This window comes from Bombina bombina, chromosome 1, assembly GCF_027579735.1.
Source record: "Bombina bombina isolate aBomBom1 chromosome 1, aBomBom1.pri, whole genome shotgun sequence".
NCBI lineage: Eukaryota > Metazoa > Chordata > Amphibia > Anura > Bombinatoridae > Bombina > Bombina bombina.
This window is the reverse complement of record NC_069499.1, coordinates 1,113,967,972-1,113,987,130: the sequence shown is the minus strand read 5'-3', so window position 1 is coordinate 1,113,987,130 and position 19,159 is coordinate 1,113,967,972. Positions and strand designations below refer to the sequence as shown.

The 19,159-nt window shown below is 39.9% G+C and overlaps 1 protein-coding gene across 2 annotated transcripts in view; it reads left to right on the top strand.

Moving 5' to 3' along the window:
• Positions 1-19,159, top strand: part of PIP4K2B (phosphatidylinositol-5-phosphate 4-kinase type 2 beta) — a 214,389-nt gene that overhangs the window by 108,937 nt on the left and 86,293 nt on the right. For both annotated transcript variants that reach the window (XM_053697792.1, XM_053697802.1), the window contains exon 9: positions 16,378-16,481. In XM_053697792.1, coding sequence (XP_053553767.1) covers positions 16,378-16,481 — 104 coding nt within the window. The remainder of the gene's footprint in view (positions 1-16,377; positions 16,482-19,159) is intronic.

The following is a 19,159-nucleotide window of genomic DNA, read 5'->3' as shown; positions in this document are numbered from 1 at the left end:
TTCCGGTTAACAGCCTAGTTGATGGTTGTTTAGAAGCCTTTGAACTTTTCACTAATTACGCAAAAACAAACTTTGATGATGCTCATTTGGTTGAGGTTGTGAGCTTACTTTAGATATGACCTGACTTGTGAGCTGGAGGGGGGCCCTTGCCCCCTCGCAATACTGATTGTTGATTATTTGTTCATTTTCACAATGTTATCCCCTAGCTGACCGTTTCAGGGACGGGGACTTGTTTTTTATTCTGTTGCATGTAATGTGCTGTTTTTTCTCTAATGTTTCTTTTTACCCCAGTGACAACTTTGTAATGCTCCTTGATACTGAAACTACTACTCCATTAAGACTCCAGCAAGGTAAAGGTCGGAACCAGAAGGTACCAGTTTACGCAGCCCTAACATACACAACATTACCAAACAATGTTCCCTAGAATAACTTTGCTTTCCCATAATGTCAGGGGACTTAACACTGACACCAAACGTAAGATAGCGATGTCCCAATATGCCTCATTGCAGGCAAACTTATTATTTTTACAAGAAACACACCTTCTTAAAGCTAATATCCCAAGATACTGGGCACAACACTTCACAACCCACTACCATGCCACGGCATCCACCAAGAAAAGTGGAGTCTCTATTTTAATTCATTCCTCTATTAATTTCACACATGTATCTACCATTGAGGACCCAGAAGGGAGATATCTTATTGTCAGGGGTCAGATTTTAGACACTGAGATCACTCTATGCAATGTCTATGCACCCAACGAGAACCAGCACTCATTCTTTCGACATATAGCACACCTATTAACACAATGGTCCCAAACTAAGATCATTTTAGCAGGGGATTTTAATATCACTATGTCCCTGATTAAACATACATCTAATAGCTTTTTGACTAACAAGCAACTACGACATAATCGACTAGTCAAATCTATTCAAGATCACTTATCACCTCACTCCCTAATAGATACATGGGATACATTATATGGAGTAACTACTGATACTACTTTCTATTCAGCTGCACACAACTCATACGTGAGATTAGACTATGTATATGTTAGCCAGATTCTTCAACCCTTAATACGAAAATCTGACATACATGCCTGTGTATGATCGGATCATTCCATTGTTTCCCTACAGATAGACGGACTAAGAGATCCATCACGTAGCAAAACTTGGACATTCGACCCTACATATCTTAAAAACCCTCAAGCACACGAAAACACTCTACGAGCCTTAACAGAATATTGGACTATCAACACTGACTCCACTTTAAATCCAATAAACATATGGGCAGCACATAAGGTAGTGCTACGGGGATTGCTTATCAAAGAAAAAGCTGTCCAAAACAAAAAATACAGAAATCAACTAGAAGAGCTTTATAGGGAAATATATTTACTAGAGAGACAACACAGACTATCTAAATTGACTTCCACCCTAAATATGCTCCAGACTAAAAAAAACCTACTAATGTCGATGCTTAACTCCCAAGCTACTAGGGCTACTCAAAAACTGAAATCTCGGTATTTCATTTACGCGAATAAGCCGGATAAATTTATGGCCTACAAAATTAGGGAAAGATGTAGAGCATCAGCCATCCCAGTTATTGAGACCATTTGTGGTACCTCCAGTTCACATCCACAGGAAATAGTCGATACATTTGCAACCTATTATGGGGACTTATATGACGGACACAAAGTCATTCATAACACAACAACAGAAACTCTCACGACAGAATTTTTCGCACATTCTCCCCTGCACACAATATCTAGGGAACACAGGGAAACACTTAATGCTAAGATATCTGCGGCGGAGGTGATGGGGGCGATCCGAGATCTTAAACCGGGGAAGGCGGCGGGCCCTGATCGGCTTCCAGGGGAATACTTTAAATTATTTGGATCCACGCTGCTCCCTCACCTTACCACATTTTGCTACCATATTATGGAGGGCAACCCTGTTCCACCGGAACTCTTATATGCTAAAATTGTAGTGATACCTAAACCTGGCAGAAACCATAGACTCTGTAAAAATTATCGCCCGATATCCCTTATAAATCAAGATTTGAAGATCTTTACGAAGATTTTGGCAAATCGCCTTAAACTAATTATACCCCACCTGGTGCATCCTGATCAGGTGGGATTCATCAAAGATAGGGAGGCTCCGGATAATATCAGAAAGGTGACAAATCTCGTGCAATGGTTGGATAAGACAAAAACGCCTTCTCTGCTCCTGTCATTGGATGCGGAGAAGGCGTTTGATAGAATTGATTGGAAATATATGTTCACCACCCTTGGGAGGATGGGGTTTGATGGTACATTTATAACAGCCTTACAAGCGATATACTCTCTCCCATTCGCCCAGGTAGCCTCAGCTGGATACAAGTCCAAAAGTTTTCCAATCCTAAACGGCACGAGACAGGGTTGCCCTCTTTCACCACTATTATTCGCCCTTTGTATAGAACCACTAGCAGCCAGAATCAGATCTCACCCAGATATCTCGGGGGTCTCTGTAGCAAATTCGGAGTATAAGCTTTCGCTCTTTGCAGACGACATCCTATTAACCGTCACCAAGCCACTTATCTCACTCCCCAACCTCTATGGGATCTTAGACACATTTTCAATTATATCAGGATATAAGATAAACACAGATAAATGTGAGGCCCTACCTATCGCTATTCCCCTACACTCTCAAAAATTATTAGAATCCAATTTCGATTTCAAATGGATGAAACATACACTCAAATATCTAGGAATTTTCCTGCCACCACAGACTCATTTATTATATAAATTCAACTATATCCCCCTTTTTAAACAGATCAGACGAGACCTTAGGAAATGGAAAAGTTACAACTTTTCCTGGCTAGGGAGACTTGCAGCTGTCAAAATGACTATTTTACCTAGAATTTTATATCTATTTCGATCACTCCCTATAAAGATCAACAGGCTTGATATAGAAAAGTTGCAAACTGAGCTTCTTTCCTTCATTAGAGGGAGCAAATCTGCTAGAATATCAAAATTTATAATAAATAGACACAAAACACTAGGAGGGGTTGGAGGACCGGCATTGTTAGATTACTATAAGGCCGCTAGAATAGCACAGGATAAAATGCTTTTACAGAAGTCAACAGATGCATTGTGGCCCAGATTGGAGGCAGAGATGGGAGGCTGGGGTGAACCAGATTCAATCTTCTGGGACAGGAAAATTCAACAATCCACTTCATCCCACTCAACACCATACACTTCAGAGCTTACCTTACATACATGGTCGAAAGTGATATTGGGCAACAATCTAATGCCAAGATTCTCTCTTTCCACCCCAATTCAATATATCTTTCCTGACGAGCTAAGACCACAGTTTAAAAAGTGGGAGAATAAGGGACTGTACCGAGTTGCAGACATATTAAATAACGGGAAGTTGCTCTCCTTCAATCAATTGCAAGAGAAAGTAGCACCAATACAAATACATTGGTATCTTTACCTCCAACTCAGCTCCTCAGTCAGATCATTTCTCAGAGACACTCAGAAGGGAGCCCCTACTATTTTGGAACTACTTTGTAATAGCCCCCATCGCTCCAAACACACTATTTCCAGACTATGCTTGACTATTCAATCTGGTCCACTTAAGACCAAATCCTCGATTATGACAGCCTGGGAAAGGGACTTGAATATGACTAAAGACCTAGTGGACTGGGAACACCTATTTCAGACCGCTGATAGAGGCCTTTTGAGTGCAGACTTAAAAGAAAACGTTATGAAAACACTTTTCCGATGGTACCTGACACCGGTTAAGACTGCACATATGTCCACACAAGGCAGCAAACTATGCTATCGAGGGTGCGGGGAGGTAGGCACATATCGCCATATGTGGTGGGACTGCGCTGGGGTCAATGCAATCTGGATGAGATTGGCTTCTTTCATGGGTCGCCTGATAGGTGAGGAGATCAATTTCAACAAGCTCTCTTACACGATCACAACACCTTATATAACAAATACTTAAATACCTTTTTCAATATTCTATGTACGGTCACCAGAACATGTATTGCTAAATATTGGAAGACAGGGGTCCCTACCTGGTCTGAAATAGTTAATAAGATACAATACACATACAATATGTATGAATTGGCATCTGGGATCCTAGACAACAAGGACACATTTTATCAGATCTGGTTCTATTGGATAAATGGGGATGTTTCAGACCGGGATCTACCCAATAGGAGTACCATACCTTGATCAACCTGCATTGCACACTTAGATTCAAAAGCACTACCATGATAAGCTTATCCAGCTGTTGCTGGATATGTTGTCACCTTTACCCATGTTATATTCTCGCCTCCCTTTTTTTTTCAATATAAATTTATGGTATAACCTACCTTCCTTGTCTTACATTGCTCAAGGGGATGTTTTCCCCCTTTCTCTTTTATGTCTCTTAGAGGGAGGTCTAGGACACCATATATGTTATGTTTTACATCATGATTGCGGAGAACTGAGATCTAATTTTTGAATATTTGAGTTATACAAGTTCAAAACTTTGTTATGACAATGTGTTTTATTTTCAATTTGTTTGAAAACGTAATTGGCAAATTTTGATGTAAACGTACTTCATAAATCTTTGCAAACTTTAATAAAAAATATTTAAACATAAAACTTCTCATTTAGCTGATGAAATTTCAAATGACCAACAACATAATAATTCATCCTCTTCTGATGAGGATCTATCTGAAACAGAAGATCCTTCCTCAGACATTGACACTGACAAATCTACTTATTTATTTAAAATAGAGTATATGCGTTCTTTATTAAAAGAAGTGTTAATTACTTTGGATATTGAGGTAACCAGTCCTATTGACGTTCAGTCTAATAAACGTTTAAATGCTGTTTTTAAACCTCCTGTGGTTTCCCCAGGTGTTTTTCCCATTCCTGAGGCTATTTCTGATATGATTTCTAGGGAATGGAATAAGCCAGGTACTTCTTTTATTCCTTCTTCAAGTTTTAAAAAATTGTATCCTTTACCAGCAAAATCTATAGAGTTTTGGGGAAAAAATCCCCAAAGTTGATGGGGCTATTTCTACTCTTGCTAAACGTACCACTATTCCTATGGAAGATACCACTTCCTTTAAGGATCCTTTAGATAGGAAGCTTGAATCTTATGTAAGGAAGGCCTATTTATATTCAGGTCATCTTGTCAGACCTGCTATTTCTTTGGCTGATGTTGCGGCTGCATCAACTTTCTGGTTGGAAAATTTAGCGCAACACGAATTGGATTCTGACATATCTAGCGTTGTTCGCTTACTGCAACATGCTAATCATTTTATTTGTGATGCCATTTTTGATATTATCAAAATTGATGTTAGATCCATGTCTTTAGCTGTTTTAGCTAGAAGAGCTTTGTGGCTTAAATCTTGGAATGCTGATATGACATCTAAATCTAGATTACTATCTCTTTCTTTCCAAGGTAATAATTTGTTTGGTTCTCAGTTGGACTCTATTATTTCAACTATCACTGGGGGAAAAGGAGTTTGTTTGCCTCAGGATAAAAAACCTAAGGGTAAATCTAAGGCTTCTAACCGTTTCCGTTCCTTTCTTCAGAATAAAGAACAAAAACTCAATCCTTCCCCCAAGGAATCTGCTTCCAATTGGAAGCCTTCCTCAAATTGGAATAAATCCAAGCCATTTAGGAAACCAAAGTCAGCCCCTAAATCCGCATGAAGGTGCGGCCCTCATGCCAGCTCAGCTGGTAGGTGGCAGATTAAGGTTTTTCAAGGATTTTTGGATAAAATCTGTCCAAAATCATTGGATTCAGAGCATTGTCTCTCAAGGGTATCGAATAGGATTCAAAATAAGACCTCCTGTGAGAAGATTTTTTCTCTCACGCATCCCTGTAAATCCAGTAAAAGCTCAGGCTTTTCTGAAGTGTGTTTCAGATCTGGAGTCTTCAGGGGTAATCATGCCAGTTCCTCCTCAGGAACAAGGTTTGGGGTTTTATTCAAACCTATTCATTGTACCAAAGAAAGAAAATTTATTCAGACCAGTTCTGGATCTAAAAATTTTGAATCGTTATGTAAGAGTACCAACTTTGAAGATGGTGACTATAAGAACTATTCTGCCTTTTGTTCAGCGAGGACATTATATGTCCACAATAGACCTGCAGGATGCATACCTTCATATTCCGATTCATCCAGAACACTTTCAGTTTCTGAGATTCTCTTTTCTAGACAAGCATTACCAATTTGTTGCTCTTCCATTTGGCCTAACAACAGCTCCAAGAATCTTTTCAAAGGTTCTGGGTGCCCTACTATCTGTAATCAGAGAACAGGGTATTGCGGTGTTTCCTTATTTGGACAATATCTTGGTACTAGCTCAGTCTTTACATACTGCAGAATCTCACACGAATCAACTAGTGTTGTTTCTTCAGAAACATGGTTGGAGGATCAATTTACCAAAACGTTTCTTGATTCCTCAGACAATGGTCACCTTTTTAGGCTTCCAGATAGATTCAGTGTCCATGACTCTGTCTCTGACAAGAGACATTTAAAATTGGTCGCAGCATGCCGGCTCCTTCAGTCTCAGTCATTCCCTTCAGTGGCTATGTGCATGGAAGTTTTAGGTCTCATGACTGCAGCATCGGACGCGATCCCCTTTGCTCGTTTTCACATGAGACCTCTACAGCTTTGTATGCTGAATTAATGGTGCAGGGATTATACAAAGATATCACAATTAATATCCTTGAATCCCAATGTACGACACTCTCTGACATGGTGGATAGATCACCATTGTTTGGTTCAAGGGGCTTCTTTTGTTCGCCCAACCTAAATTGTGATCACAACAGATGTGAGTCTTTCAGGTTGGGGAGCTGTTTGGGGATCTCTGACAGCACAAGGGGTTTGGAAATCTCAAGAGGCGAGATTACCAATAAATATTTTAGAACTCTGTGCAATTCTCAGGGCTCTTCAGTTCTGGCCTCTGCTAAAGAGAGAACTGTTCATTTGTTTTCAGACAGACAATATCACAACTGTGGCTTATGTCAATCATCAGGGTGGGACTCACAGTCCCCAAGCTATGAAAGAAGTATCTCGGATACTTGCCTAGGCGGAATCCAGCTCCTGTCTAATCTCTGCGGTGCATATCCCAGGCGTAGACAATTGGGAGGCGGATTATCTCAGCCGCCAGACTTTACATCCAGGGGAGTGGTCTCTCCATCCGGATGTGTTTTCTCAGATTGTTCAGATGTGGGGGCTTCCAGAGATAGATCTCATGGCCTCTCATCTAAACAAGAAACTTCCCAGATACCTGTCCAGGTCCAGGGATGTTCAGGCGGAAGCAGTGGATGCGCTGACACTTCCTTGGTGTTATCAACCTGCTTACATCTTCCCGCCTCTAGTTCTCCTTCCAAAAGTGATCTCCGAAATCATCATGGAACAGTCTTTTGTGTTGCTGGTGGCTCCAGCATGGCCACACAGGTTTTGGTATGCGGATCTGGTTCGGATGTCCAGTTGCCCGCCTTGGCCACTTCCGTTACGGCTGGACCTACTATCTCAAGGTCCGTTTTTCCATCAGGATCTCAAATCATTAAATTTGAAGGTATGGAAATTGAACGCTTAGTTCTAAGTCAAAGAGGTTTCTCTGACTCAGTGATTAATACTATCTTAAAAGCTCGTAAATCTGTCTCTAGGAAGACTTATTATAGAGTTTGGAAGACTTACATTTCATGGTGTTCTTCTCATAAATTCTCCTGGCATTCTTTTAGAATTCCTAGAATTTTACAGTTCCTTCAGGATGGTTTGGATAAGGGTTTGTCTGCAAGTTCCTTGAAAGGACAAATCTCCGCTCTTTCTGTTTTATTTCACAGAAAGATTGCTATACTTCCTGATATTCACTTTTTTGTACAGGCTTTAGTTCGTATTAAGCCTGTCATTAAATCAATTTCTCCTCCTTGGAGTCTTTGGTTCTGAAGGCTTTACAGGCTCCTCCATTTGAGCCTATGCATTCTTTGGACATTAAACTACTTTCTTGGAAAGTGTTGTTCCTTTTGGCTATCTCTTCTGCTAGAAGAGTTTCTGAGCTATCTGCTCTTTCTTGTGAGTCTCCTTTTCTGATTTTTCATCAGGATAAGGCAGTTTGGCCGACTTCTTTTCAATTTTTACCTAAGGTTGTGAATTCTAACAACATTAGTAGAGAAATTGTTGTCCCTTCCTTGTGTCCTAATCCTAAGAATTCTTTGGAGAGATCCTTACATTCTTTGGATGTGGTAAGAGCTTTTAAATATTATGTGGAAGCTACTAAAGATTTCAGGAAGACTTCCAGTCTATTTGTTTTATTTTCTGGTCCTAGGAAAGGTCAGAAGGCTTCTGCTATTTCCTTGGCTTCTTGGTTGAAACTTTTGATTCATCAAGCTTCTTTGGAGTCGGGTCAGGCCCCGCCTCAGAGAATTACAGCTCGTTCTACTAGATCAGTCTCCACTTTGTGGGCTTTTAAGAATGAAGCTTCAGTTGATCAGATTTGCAAAGCGGCGACTTGGTCCTCTTTGCATACATTTACTAAATTCTACCGTTTTTATGTATTTGCTTCTTCGGAAGCAGTTTTTGGTAGAAAAGTTCTTCAGGCAGCTGTTTCAGTTTGATTCTTCTGCTTTTTGATTTAAGTTTTTTCTTTCAAAAATCAGCGAAATATGGCTGTTTTTATTTTTATTCCCTCCCTCTCTAGTGACTCTTGAGTGGAAGACCCCACATCTTTGGTATTGATATCCCATATGTCACTAGCTCATGGACTCTTGCCAATTACATTAAAGAAAACATAATTTATGTAAGAACTTAACTGATAAATTAATTTCTTTCATATTGGCAAGAGTCCATGAGGCCCACCCTTTTTATGGTGGTTATGATTTTTTGCATAAAGCACAATTGTTTCCAAATTTCCTTTGTTGATGCTTTCTACTCCTTTCTTTATCACCCCACTGCTTGGCTATTCGTTAAACTGAATTGTGGGTGTGGTGAGGGGTGTATTTATAGGCATTTTGAGGTTTGGGAAACTTTGCCCCTCCTGGTAGGATTGTATATCCCATATGTCACTAGCTCATGGACTCTTGCCAATATGAAAGAAATGAATTTATCAGGTAAGTTCTTACATAAATTATGTTTTTTTGCCACAAATAGGACCTGCTGGCTGAAAATTGTATTTTTGCTACAAATAGGACCTGTTGGCTGACAATTGTATTTTGCCACAAAAAGGACCTGCTGGCTGAAAATTGTATTTTTCACACAAATAATACAGCTTTAAAAATCAGCCGCGCTCTGTCTTTACTTACTGTGAGAGCTCTCTCTTTACGTCACACTGGGACTGTCAAGCAACCTTATCTGTGTATCGTGCCTGCGTATGATAAGTAGTCTCACAATCAAGATGGCTCGAGACTCATTCTACAAAGAAATTTTATTGGCTGGATGCCATGTCAGGTTGATTAGGCAGGTCCTGTAGCCAAAATTGGGGCAGCGAGTTCAGCTACAGCTGCGTCGCGCATGCTGAAGTACAGTGCCCATACCTCCGTCATAGCCGATTTCAAAAGTCTGCCTAAGAGAAAGTTTTCTCACACATCTATGGTGGCGAGGCCCTTTACTAGATTCTGAGTGAAGAGCCTCGCCGCCATAGATGTGTGAGAAATCTTTTTCTTCTTATGCAGACTTTTAAAATCATACAGGTGACCTCAAAATTGTACTCGCGGCCCACTGGTAGACCGCGATCTATTTCTTGCCCACCCCTGGTTTAAAGAGTTTAAGAGAGATACAGTCTCCTTTTAGAAAGGAAGCCTCATTAAAGCTATTAGATAATTACCAGTTCTATATAATTTCTGCATAATTTACAGGTCCTAACTACCTTGTACATGACCCTCTAATACTATTACTGCTATTTTCTGCTATCACAAATAAAAGATGGAAACACCACAGACAGTTACTCATGTTAATATAAAACACCTAACCATTTACTTTGTCTAACCTCTTTATTCTTTATTAATTAACCTCCCTGTCGCAAGGGTCTTTACAGGCTTTATAACAGTGCAGGTCTGAGGCATGGAGAAATAGCCCGGTACCGCCAGTATTGATGTGGACCATTTATTCCCTTGTTTTGAATACTTGCTTTTTGATAGACACTGTATAAGATCCCTATTTCATTTACAAAGATTTAATCTAGAAACACAGTGGGACTTAAGGCTAGATTACAAGTTTTTTTCTTTTCTTCTTTCCTCCCCGCCCCCCCCCCCCCCTGGATAAAATACATGAGAAGGTTAGCTGAGTCAGTATATTTCACACTGTTCAAGTTAAATATGGATGTACTTATGATTAATGAAAGATTAATTACATCAGATGGATTTTATTTTGTGGTTGTATCAAAATATGAATGTAACTATTCATTTATGAAGATAACTTTCATATTTTTGTTTATTTGAATGCTGTATACCATTTCTATCGAAACTGAATAAAAATATTTTTTAAAAAGGGTTAGATTACGAGTAGAGAGCTATTTATCATCGGTTACCATGCGTATTTCAAGTTAAAAGTAAAAGATTTAGTTTGTGCGCTAACAACACGCACACAAAAATCCGAAGTTAGAATATCACAACAGCGTTAACGCATTCCCTCATAGAAGTCAATGGAGCATGAAAAGCTGAAAAAAAAATGAATACCCAACAAGTCATGCAAACCCAATCTCATTTCTTTTGTAACGTGTATCCAGTCCACGGATCATCCATTACTTGTGGGATATTCTCATTCCCAACAGGAAGTTGCAAGAGGACACCCACAGCTGAGCTGCTATATAGCTCCTCCCCTAACTGCCATACCCAGTCATTCTCTTGCAACTCTCAACACGCATGGAGGTAGTAAGAGAGAGTGGTAAAAAATAGTTAGTTTATTTTCTTCAATCAAAAGTTTGTTATTTTAAATGGTACCGGAGTTGTACTGTTTTATCTCAGGCAGAAGTATAAGAAGAATCTGCCTGAGTTTTCTATGATCTTAGCAGGTTGTAACTAAGATCCATTGCTGTTCTCACATATGTCTGAGGAGTGAGGTAACTTCAGCGGGAGAATGGCGTGCAGTTTATTCTGCTAATGAGGTATGTGCAGTTATAATTTTTTCTAGGATTGGAAATGCTAGAAAATGCTGCTGATACCGAATTAATGTAATTTAAGCCTGAATACAGTGATTTAATAACGACTGGTATCATGCTTACTCTCAGGGGAATTACCCTTATATAAGTACAATATAAAATGTTTGCTGGCATGTTTAATCGTTTTTATTTGTGTGTCTGGTGATAAAAATTATTGGGGCCTATTTTTTTCCACATGGCTGGCTTTATTTTGGCCTAGTAACAGTTTCCTGAGGCTTTCCACTGTTGTAGTATGAGTGGGAGGGGCCTATTTTAGCGCTTTTTTGCGCAGTTAAAATTACAGACTGAGACATCCAGTTTTCCTCAGAAGTCCCCTGAATGCTGCAGGACATCTCAAAAGGGCCTAAAGTCGTTTATTGGGGAAGGTATGGCCACAGCAAAGCTGTGGCAGTTGATTGTGACTGTTTTTTGAACTAAGTGGTTAATCATCCATTTGCAAGTGGGTGCAATGCTCTGTTAGCTTATTATACACACTGTAAAAATTTCGTTTGTGTAACTGCCTTTTTTCACTGTTTTTCAAATTCTGACAAAATTTGTTTCTCTTAAAGGCACAGTACCGTTTTTTATATTTGCTTGTTAACTTGATTTAAAGTGTTTTCCAAGCTTGCTAGTCTCATTGCTAGTCTGTACAAACATGTCTGACATAGAGGAAACTCCTTGTTCATTATGTTTGAAAGCCATGGTGGAACCCCCTCTTAGAATGTGTACCAAATGTACTGATTTCACTTTAAGCAATAAAGATCATATTCTGTCTATAAAAAATTTATCACCAGAGGATTCTGACGAGGGGGAAGTTATGCCGACTAACTTTCCCCACGTGTCAGATCCTTTGACTCCCGCTCAAGGGACTCACGCTCAAATGGCGCCAAGTACATCTAGGGCGCCCATAGCGATTACTTTACAAGACATGGCGGCAGTCATGGATAATACACTGTCAGCGGTATTAGCCAGACTACCTGAATTTAGAGGTAAGCAAGATAGCTCTGGGGTTAGACGAAATACAGAGCATACTGACGCTTTAAGAACCATGTCTGATACTGCCTCACAATATGCAGAAGCTGAGGAAGGAGAGCTTCAGTCTGTGGGCGATATTTCTGACTCAGGAAAGATACCTGATTCTGATATTTCTACATTTAAATTTAAGCTTGAACACCTCCGCGTATTGCTAAGGGAGGTTTTAGCTGCTCTGAATGACTGTGACACAATTGCAGTGCCAGAGAAATTGTGTAGACTGGATAAATACTTTGCAGTGCCGGTGTGTACTGATGTTTTTCCAATACCTAAAAGGTTTACAGAAATTATTACTAAGGAATGGGATAGGCCAGGTGTGCCGTTCTCTCCACCTCCTATTTTTAGAAAAATGTTTCCTATAGACGCCACCACACGGGACTTATGGCAGACAGTCCCTAAGGTGGAGGGAGCAGTTTCTACTCTTGCAAAGCATACTACTATCCCTGTCGAGGACAGTTGTGCTTTTTCAGATCCAATGGATAAAAAATTAGAAGGTTACCTTAAGAAAATGTTTATTCAACAGGGTTTTATCCTACAGCCCCTTGCATGCATTGCTTCTGTCACTGCTGCTGCGGTGTTCTGGTTTGAGTCTCTGGAAGAGGCTTTACAGGTAGCGACTCCATTGGATGACATACTTGGCAAACTTAGAGCACTTAAGCTAGCCAATTCTTTTCTTTCTGATGCCATTGTTCATTTGTCTAAACTAACGGCTAAGAATTCTGGTTTTGCTATACAGGCGCGTAGGGCGCTGTGGCTTAAATCATGGTCAGCTGACGTGACTTCAAAAACTAAGCTGCTTAACATTCCCTTCAAGGGGCAGACCCTATTCGGGCCTAGTTTGAAGGAGATTATTGCTGATATCACTGGAGGAAAAGGTCATGCCCTTCCTCAGGACAGGTCCAAATCAAGGGCCAAACAGTCTAATTTTCGTACCTTTCGAAACTTCAAGGCAAGTACGACATCAACTTCCTCTAATGCAAAACAAGAGGGAACGTTTGCTCAGTCCAAGACGGTCTGGAGGCCAAACCAGACCTGGAACAAAGGTAAGCAGGCTAAAAAGCCTGCTGCTGCCTCTAAGACAGCATGAAGGAACGGCCCCCTATCCGGTAACGGATCTAGTAGGGGGCAGACTCTCACTCTTCGCTCAGGCGTGGGCAAGAGATGTTCAGGATCCCTGGGCATTGGAAATTATATCCCAGCGATATCTTCTGGACTTCAAGGCTTCCCCCCCCAAAAGGGAGATTTCACCTTTCACAATTATCTGCAAACCAGATAAAGAGAGAGGCATTCTTACACTGTGTACAAGACCTCCTAGTTATGGGAGTGATCCATCCAGTTCCAAAGTAGGAACAGGGACAGGGTTTTTACTCAAACCTGTTTGTGGTTCCCAAAAAAGAGGGAACCTTCAGACCAATTTTTGGATCTAAAGATCTTAAACAAATTCCTCAGAGTTCCATCATTCAAGATGGAAACTATTCGTACCATCCTACCTATGATCCAGGAGGGTCAATATATGACTACAGTGGATCTAAAGGATGCTTATCTTCAAGCCCCAAGAATCTTCACGAAGGTTCTAGGGTCGCTTCTGGCGGTCCTAAGACCGCGGGGTACATCAGTGGCCCCTTATTTAGACGACATCCTGATACAGGCGTCAAACTTCCAAATTGCCAAGTCTCATACGGACATAGTACTGGCATTTCTGAGGTCGCATGGGTGGAAAGTGAACGAGGAAAAGAGTTCTCTATCCCCACTCACTAGAGTTTCCTTCCTAGGGACTCTGATAGATTCTATAGAAATGAAGATTTACCTGACGGAGTTCAGGTTATCAAAGCTTCTAAATTCCTGCCGTGTTCTTCATTCCATTCCGCGCCCTTCGGTGGCTCAGTGCATGGAAGTAATCGGCTTAATGGTAGCGGCAATGGACATAGTGCCGTTTGCAAGCTTACATCTCAGACCGCTGCAACTATGCATGCTCAGTCAGTGGAACGGGATTACACAGATTTGTCCCCTCAACTAAATCTGGATCAAGAGACCAGGGATTCTCTTCTCTGGTGGCTATCTCGGGTCCATCTGTCCAAAGGTATGACCTTTCGCAGGCCAGACTGGACAATTGTAACAACAGACGCCAGCCTTCTAGGTTAGGGTGCAGTCTGGAACTCCCTGAAGGCTCAGGGATCGTGGACTCAGGAGGAGACACTTCTTCCAATAAATATTCTGGAACGTAGAGCGATATTCAATGCTCTTCAGGCTTGGCCTCAGTTAGCAACTCTGAGGTGCTTCAGATTTCAGTCGGACAACATCACGACTGTGGCTTACATCAATCATCAAGGGGGAACAAGAAGTTCCTTAGCGATGTTAGAAGTCTCAAGGATAATTCATTGGGCAGAGATTCACTCTTGCCACCTATCAGCTATCCATATCCCAGGTGTAGAGAACTGGGAGGCGGATTTTCTAAGTCGACAGACTTTTCATCCGGGGGAGTGGGAACTCCATTTTAACTAGGTAGTTAGTAAATCGTTAATAACTATTTACTAACTAGTCTACCTAGTTAAAATAAATACAAACATACCTGTGAAATAAAAATAAAACATAAGCTAGGTACAATGTAACTATTAGTTATATTGTAGCTAGCTTAGGTTTTATTTTATAGGTATTTAGTTTTAAATAGGAATTATGTAGGTATTAATTGTAATTTTTATTTAGATTTATTTTAATTATGTTAAAGTTAGTGGGGGTTAGGGTTGGACTTAGGGTTAGTTTTAGGGGTTAATAACTTTAGTATAGTGGCCGCGATTTTGGGGGCAGCAGATTAGGGGTTAATAATATTTAACTAGTGTTTGCGATGCAGGAGTACGGAGGTTTAGTGGTTAATATGTTTATTATAGTGGCAGCGATGTCGGTAGAGGCAGATTACGGGTTAATAATTTTATTATTATTATTGTGGGAGGCCTGGGTTTAGGGGTTAATCGGTAGTTTATGGCTGTTAGTGTACTTTTTAGCACTTGAGTTATGAGTTTTATGTTACAGCTTTGTAACATAAAAGCCATAACTACTGACTTTCAGTTTACGGTACGGATCTTGTAGTTATAGGCTGTACCGCTCACTTTTTGGCCGGACAGGCAAACTCATAATACCAGTGCTGTGGAAGTCCCATTGAAAAAGGACTTTTTGAAAGCTGCGGTAGTTACGTTGCGTTGCGGCCAAAAAAGTGTGCGGTACAGATATACCTGCAAAACTCAAAATACCAGCGGTAGTGAAAAAGCAATGTTATGAAGCTTTTTCACTCATAATGCAAAACTCGTAATCTAGCCGAAAGAATTCTGTATTTTACTGAAGAAAAAAACTGCTGAAAACTTTTCATGTAAGTTGATATTTTGAAAAGTGTTACTGCATATGCACATCAAATTCAATATTCTTTTTTACTGAGTGCACTTAAAGGGACATGAAACCCAACATTTTTCTTTCATGATTCAGATAGAGAATACAATTTTAAACAACTTTCCAATTTACTTCTATTATTTAATTTGCTTCATTCTCTTGTTATCATTTGCTGAAAGGTTTATCTAGGCAAACACAGGAGCAGCAGATAATCTAGGTTCTAGCTGTTGATTGGTGGCTGCGTGCATATATATATGGCCCACCCATGTGTTCAGTTAAAAACAGTAGGGAATTGCTGCTCCTTCAACAAAGGATACCAAGAGAACGAAACAGATTAGATAATAGAAGTAAATTAGAAAGCTTGTATTCTCTATCTGAATCATGAAAGAAAAAATTTGGGTTCAGTGTCCCTTTAACTAAAATATATCCACATGGGAAATAAAATGCTGGGAAGGGGTTTAAGCTTAATTTTAATAGAATAAAATATGCACTGAAATACCATGTCACTAATGAGCAATAAGCAAAAAAAAAAAAAGGCTTTCAATATATATGTATCAACTGGCATGGTAGACAAGCCAGGAAATAGAAACTAGATTTAGTAAACAAACACTTGTTAAAATGTATTTCATTTTTTAAACACTGTTTATCAGTTGTAAAATATATAAAAAAAAAATATCCCTTTAAAGCAGATGTTCCAATCGATACATTACAATTTATGCTAAAGTAGTAATTACATTTTTTTTCGTCAGTTAAAGACTATAAGTTGAGGCTGGATACCAGCGGTAGACTGGGATGTATATGTAATATTATAATGTAAGCTTTCATTCCCTGCCTTTCACCAGATGCACCGAAGAAGGAAGTTTACTTTATGGCCATCATAGACATCTTGACGCCATACGATGCCAAGAAGAAAGCTGCACATGCCGCCAAAACAGTAAAACACGGGGTAAGCTGAGTAAAAACCCAGCCTTTTAACTAGGCTATCTGGAATTTGTTTGTATCTAATGTTATAATACATAGATTAAGTGATGCAAAGAAAAATACAAGTAATAAAATATAGTTAAAAATTATTCTAAAATGAAGCCTACTAATAAAACCATTCTAAAAATTGGTCTACGCACAGCTCAAGAATTTGTGATATCACACCTTTGCGTATATTTTATTATATTATTGATTCTATTATGTTAACATTCAAAACTGATAGTTGGTCATTTAAGAACAAAATTTCTCTTACAGTCTGTCATGAGCGGACATGAAGCCAACATTTTATAACCATGTGTAACCATGTGTAATGGATTGAAATTCTCTAATTAAAACAGATTTATAGGTTTCCCCTTCGTAGCTTGTTTTTGAAAAGCTGTAGTTATAGGGGCCGAATTTTCAAGCTCCGAATGGAGCTTGATGTCCCTGTTTCCATGCTAGCGTTCAGACTCGCCGGAAACAGACGTTATGAAGCAGCAGTGTAAAGACCGCTGCTCCATAACTTGTCCGCCTGCTCTGAGGCAGCGGACAGAAATCAACCCCTTGCTAGTGCAGTTCACAAGAACTGCTGGTGCAATGATAAATGTCGGCATTTATCGATGTGCGGTGGACATGATACACTACATCGTATAATGTCAGCTCGCAGTATGATAAATTGGCCCCATAGTGTTGAAGAATTTGCTCAAAGAAATCATGTTTCCATAGTTTTTTTTCATAAGTATGTAAATAAATAAAAATACATACATTCACAAATTAATGGGATAACAGCAAAAAATATTTGCACCATGGTCCTCTGTTGAGTAGGTCTGAAATTAAGTAGACCTTTTGGGATAACAAATTGTAAACTCTTTATATGCTGCAGCTAGGCCCTAAATTTACCTTTTTTTGGGACAGCTGGAAACTCAACAAAAGACTTGTGTGCAACAGCTTGTCTATGGAAAGAGGTTTCCTAATAGAGTGTAGTCTGCTGTCGGAAAGGGAGGCCTCAGTGATGGAACCTCAGTGCAATGGCTCGATATGAGGAGCTGTTTCTATTGAATGTGATTTTGAGGAAAATGGAGTACACAGTGCAAGCGTAACTCCTAGAAAATGTGACTGGATTGCTAACAATCAAGATAATATTAAGTCATTGTATAGAGAAAATTATTATGTAACATTGATGGCAGACATTCTGTAATGGTCCTCATAAAAGATCAGACACAGTTGAAGGGACAGTCTAGTCAAAATTAAACTTTTAGGATTCAGATAGGGCATGCAGTTTTAAACAAGTTTCCAATTGACTTTTTCATTAAATTTGCTTTGTTCCCTTGGTGGTATTTTTGAAAAGCTAAACCTAGCTAGGCTCAAACTGATTTCTAAAACCGTTGAAAACCTCCTCCTAGCTCAGAGCATTTTTAAAGTTTTTCACGGTTAGACAGTAATAGTTCATGTGTATCATATAGATAACAGTGTGCTCACTCCTGTGGAGTTATTTAGGAGTTTACACTGATTGGTTAAACTGTATGTCTGTCAAAAGCACTGAGATAAGGGGGCAGTCTGCAGAGGCTTAGATACAAGGTAATCACAGAAGTTAAAAGTGTATTATTATAACTGTGTTGGTTATGCAAAACTAGGGAATGGATAATAAAGGGATTAGCTATCTTTTGAAACAATAAACATTCTGGTGTAGACTGTCCCTTTAAGAAGCTCATAGTATGTTGGGTATTTTCTTTATTGGGTTTCCTGGCATGCTTTCCTGCTGTGTGTTGTTTATCTTTTAGGTTTACTGGGGGAGAAGGGTTTCAGTTTCTGCAACTATTTTATTTCCGTATTTATGAGTTAGTATTAACGTGTACTCTCTGCTGTTCCTATTTGGGTGTGTATGTGCTCAGTGCAACCTTTTCTGTGTGTCTACTTCCTTAGGCCTAGATTTGGAGTTTGGCAGTAGCCGTGAAAACCAGCGTTAGAGGCTCCTAACGCTGGTTTTAGGCTACCACCGGTATTTGGAGTCATTAAAAAAAGGGTCTAACGCTCACTTTTCAGCCGCGACTTTTCCATACCGCAGATCCCCTTACGTAAATTGCGTATCCTATCTTTTCAATGGGATTTTTCTAACTCCGGTATTTAGAGTCGTGTCTGAAGTGAGCGTTAGAAATCTAACGACAAAACTCCAGCCGCAGAAAAAAGTCAGTAGTTAAGAGCTTTCTGGGCTAACGCCGGTTCATAAAGCTCTTAACTACTGTACTCTAAAGTACATTAACACCCATAAACTACCTATGTACCCCTAAACCGAGGTCCCCCCACATCGCCGCCACGCGATTAAATTTTTTTAACCCCTAATCTGCCGACCGCCACCTACGTTATACTTATGTACCCCTAATCTGCTGCCCCTAACACCGCCGACCCCTATATTATATTTATTAACCCCTAACCTGCCCCCCACAACGTCGCAGCCATCTACCTACAATAATGAACCCCTAATCTGCCGACCGCAAAGCGCCGCCACCTACGTTATACTTATGTACCCCTAATCTGCTGCCCCTAACACCGCCGACCCCTATATTATATTTATTAACCCCTAATCTGCCCCCCACAACGTCGCCTACACTTATTAACCCCTAATCTGCCGAGCGGACCGCACCGCTATCATAATAAAGTTATTAA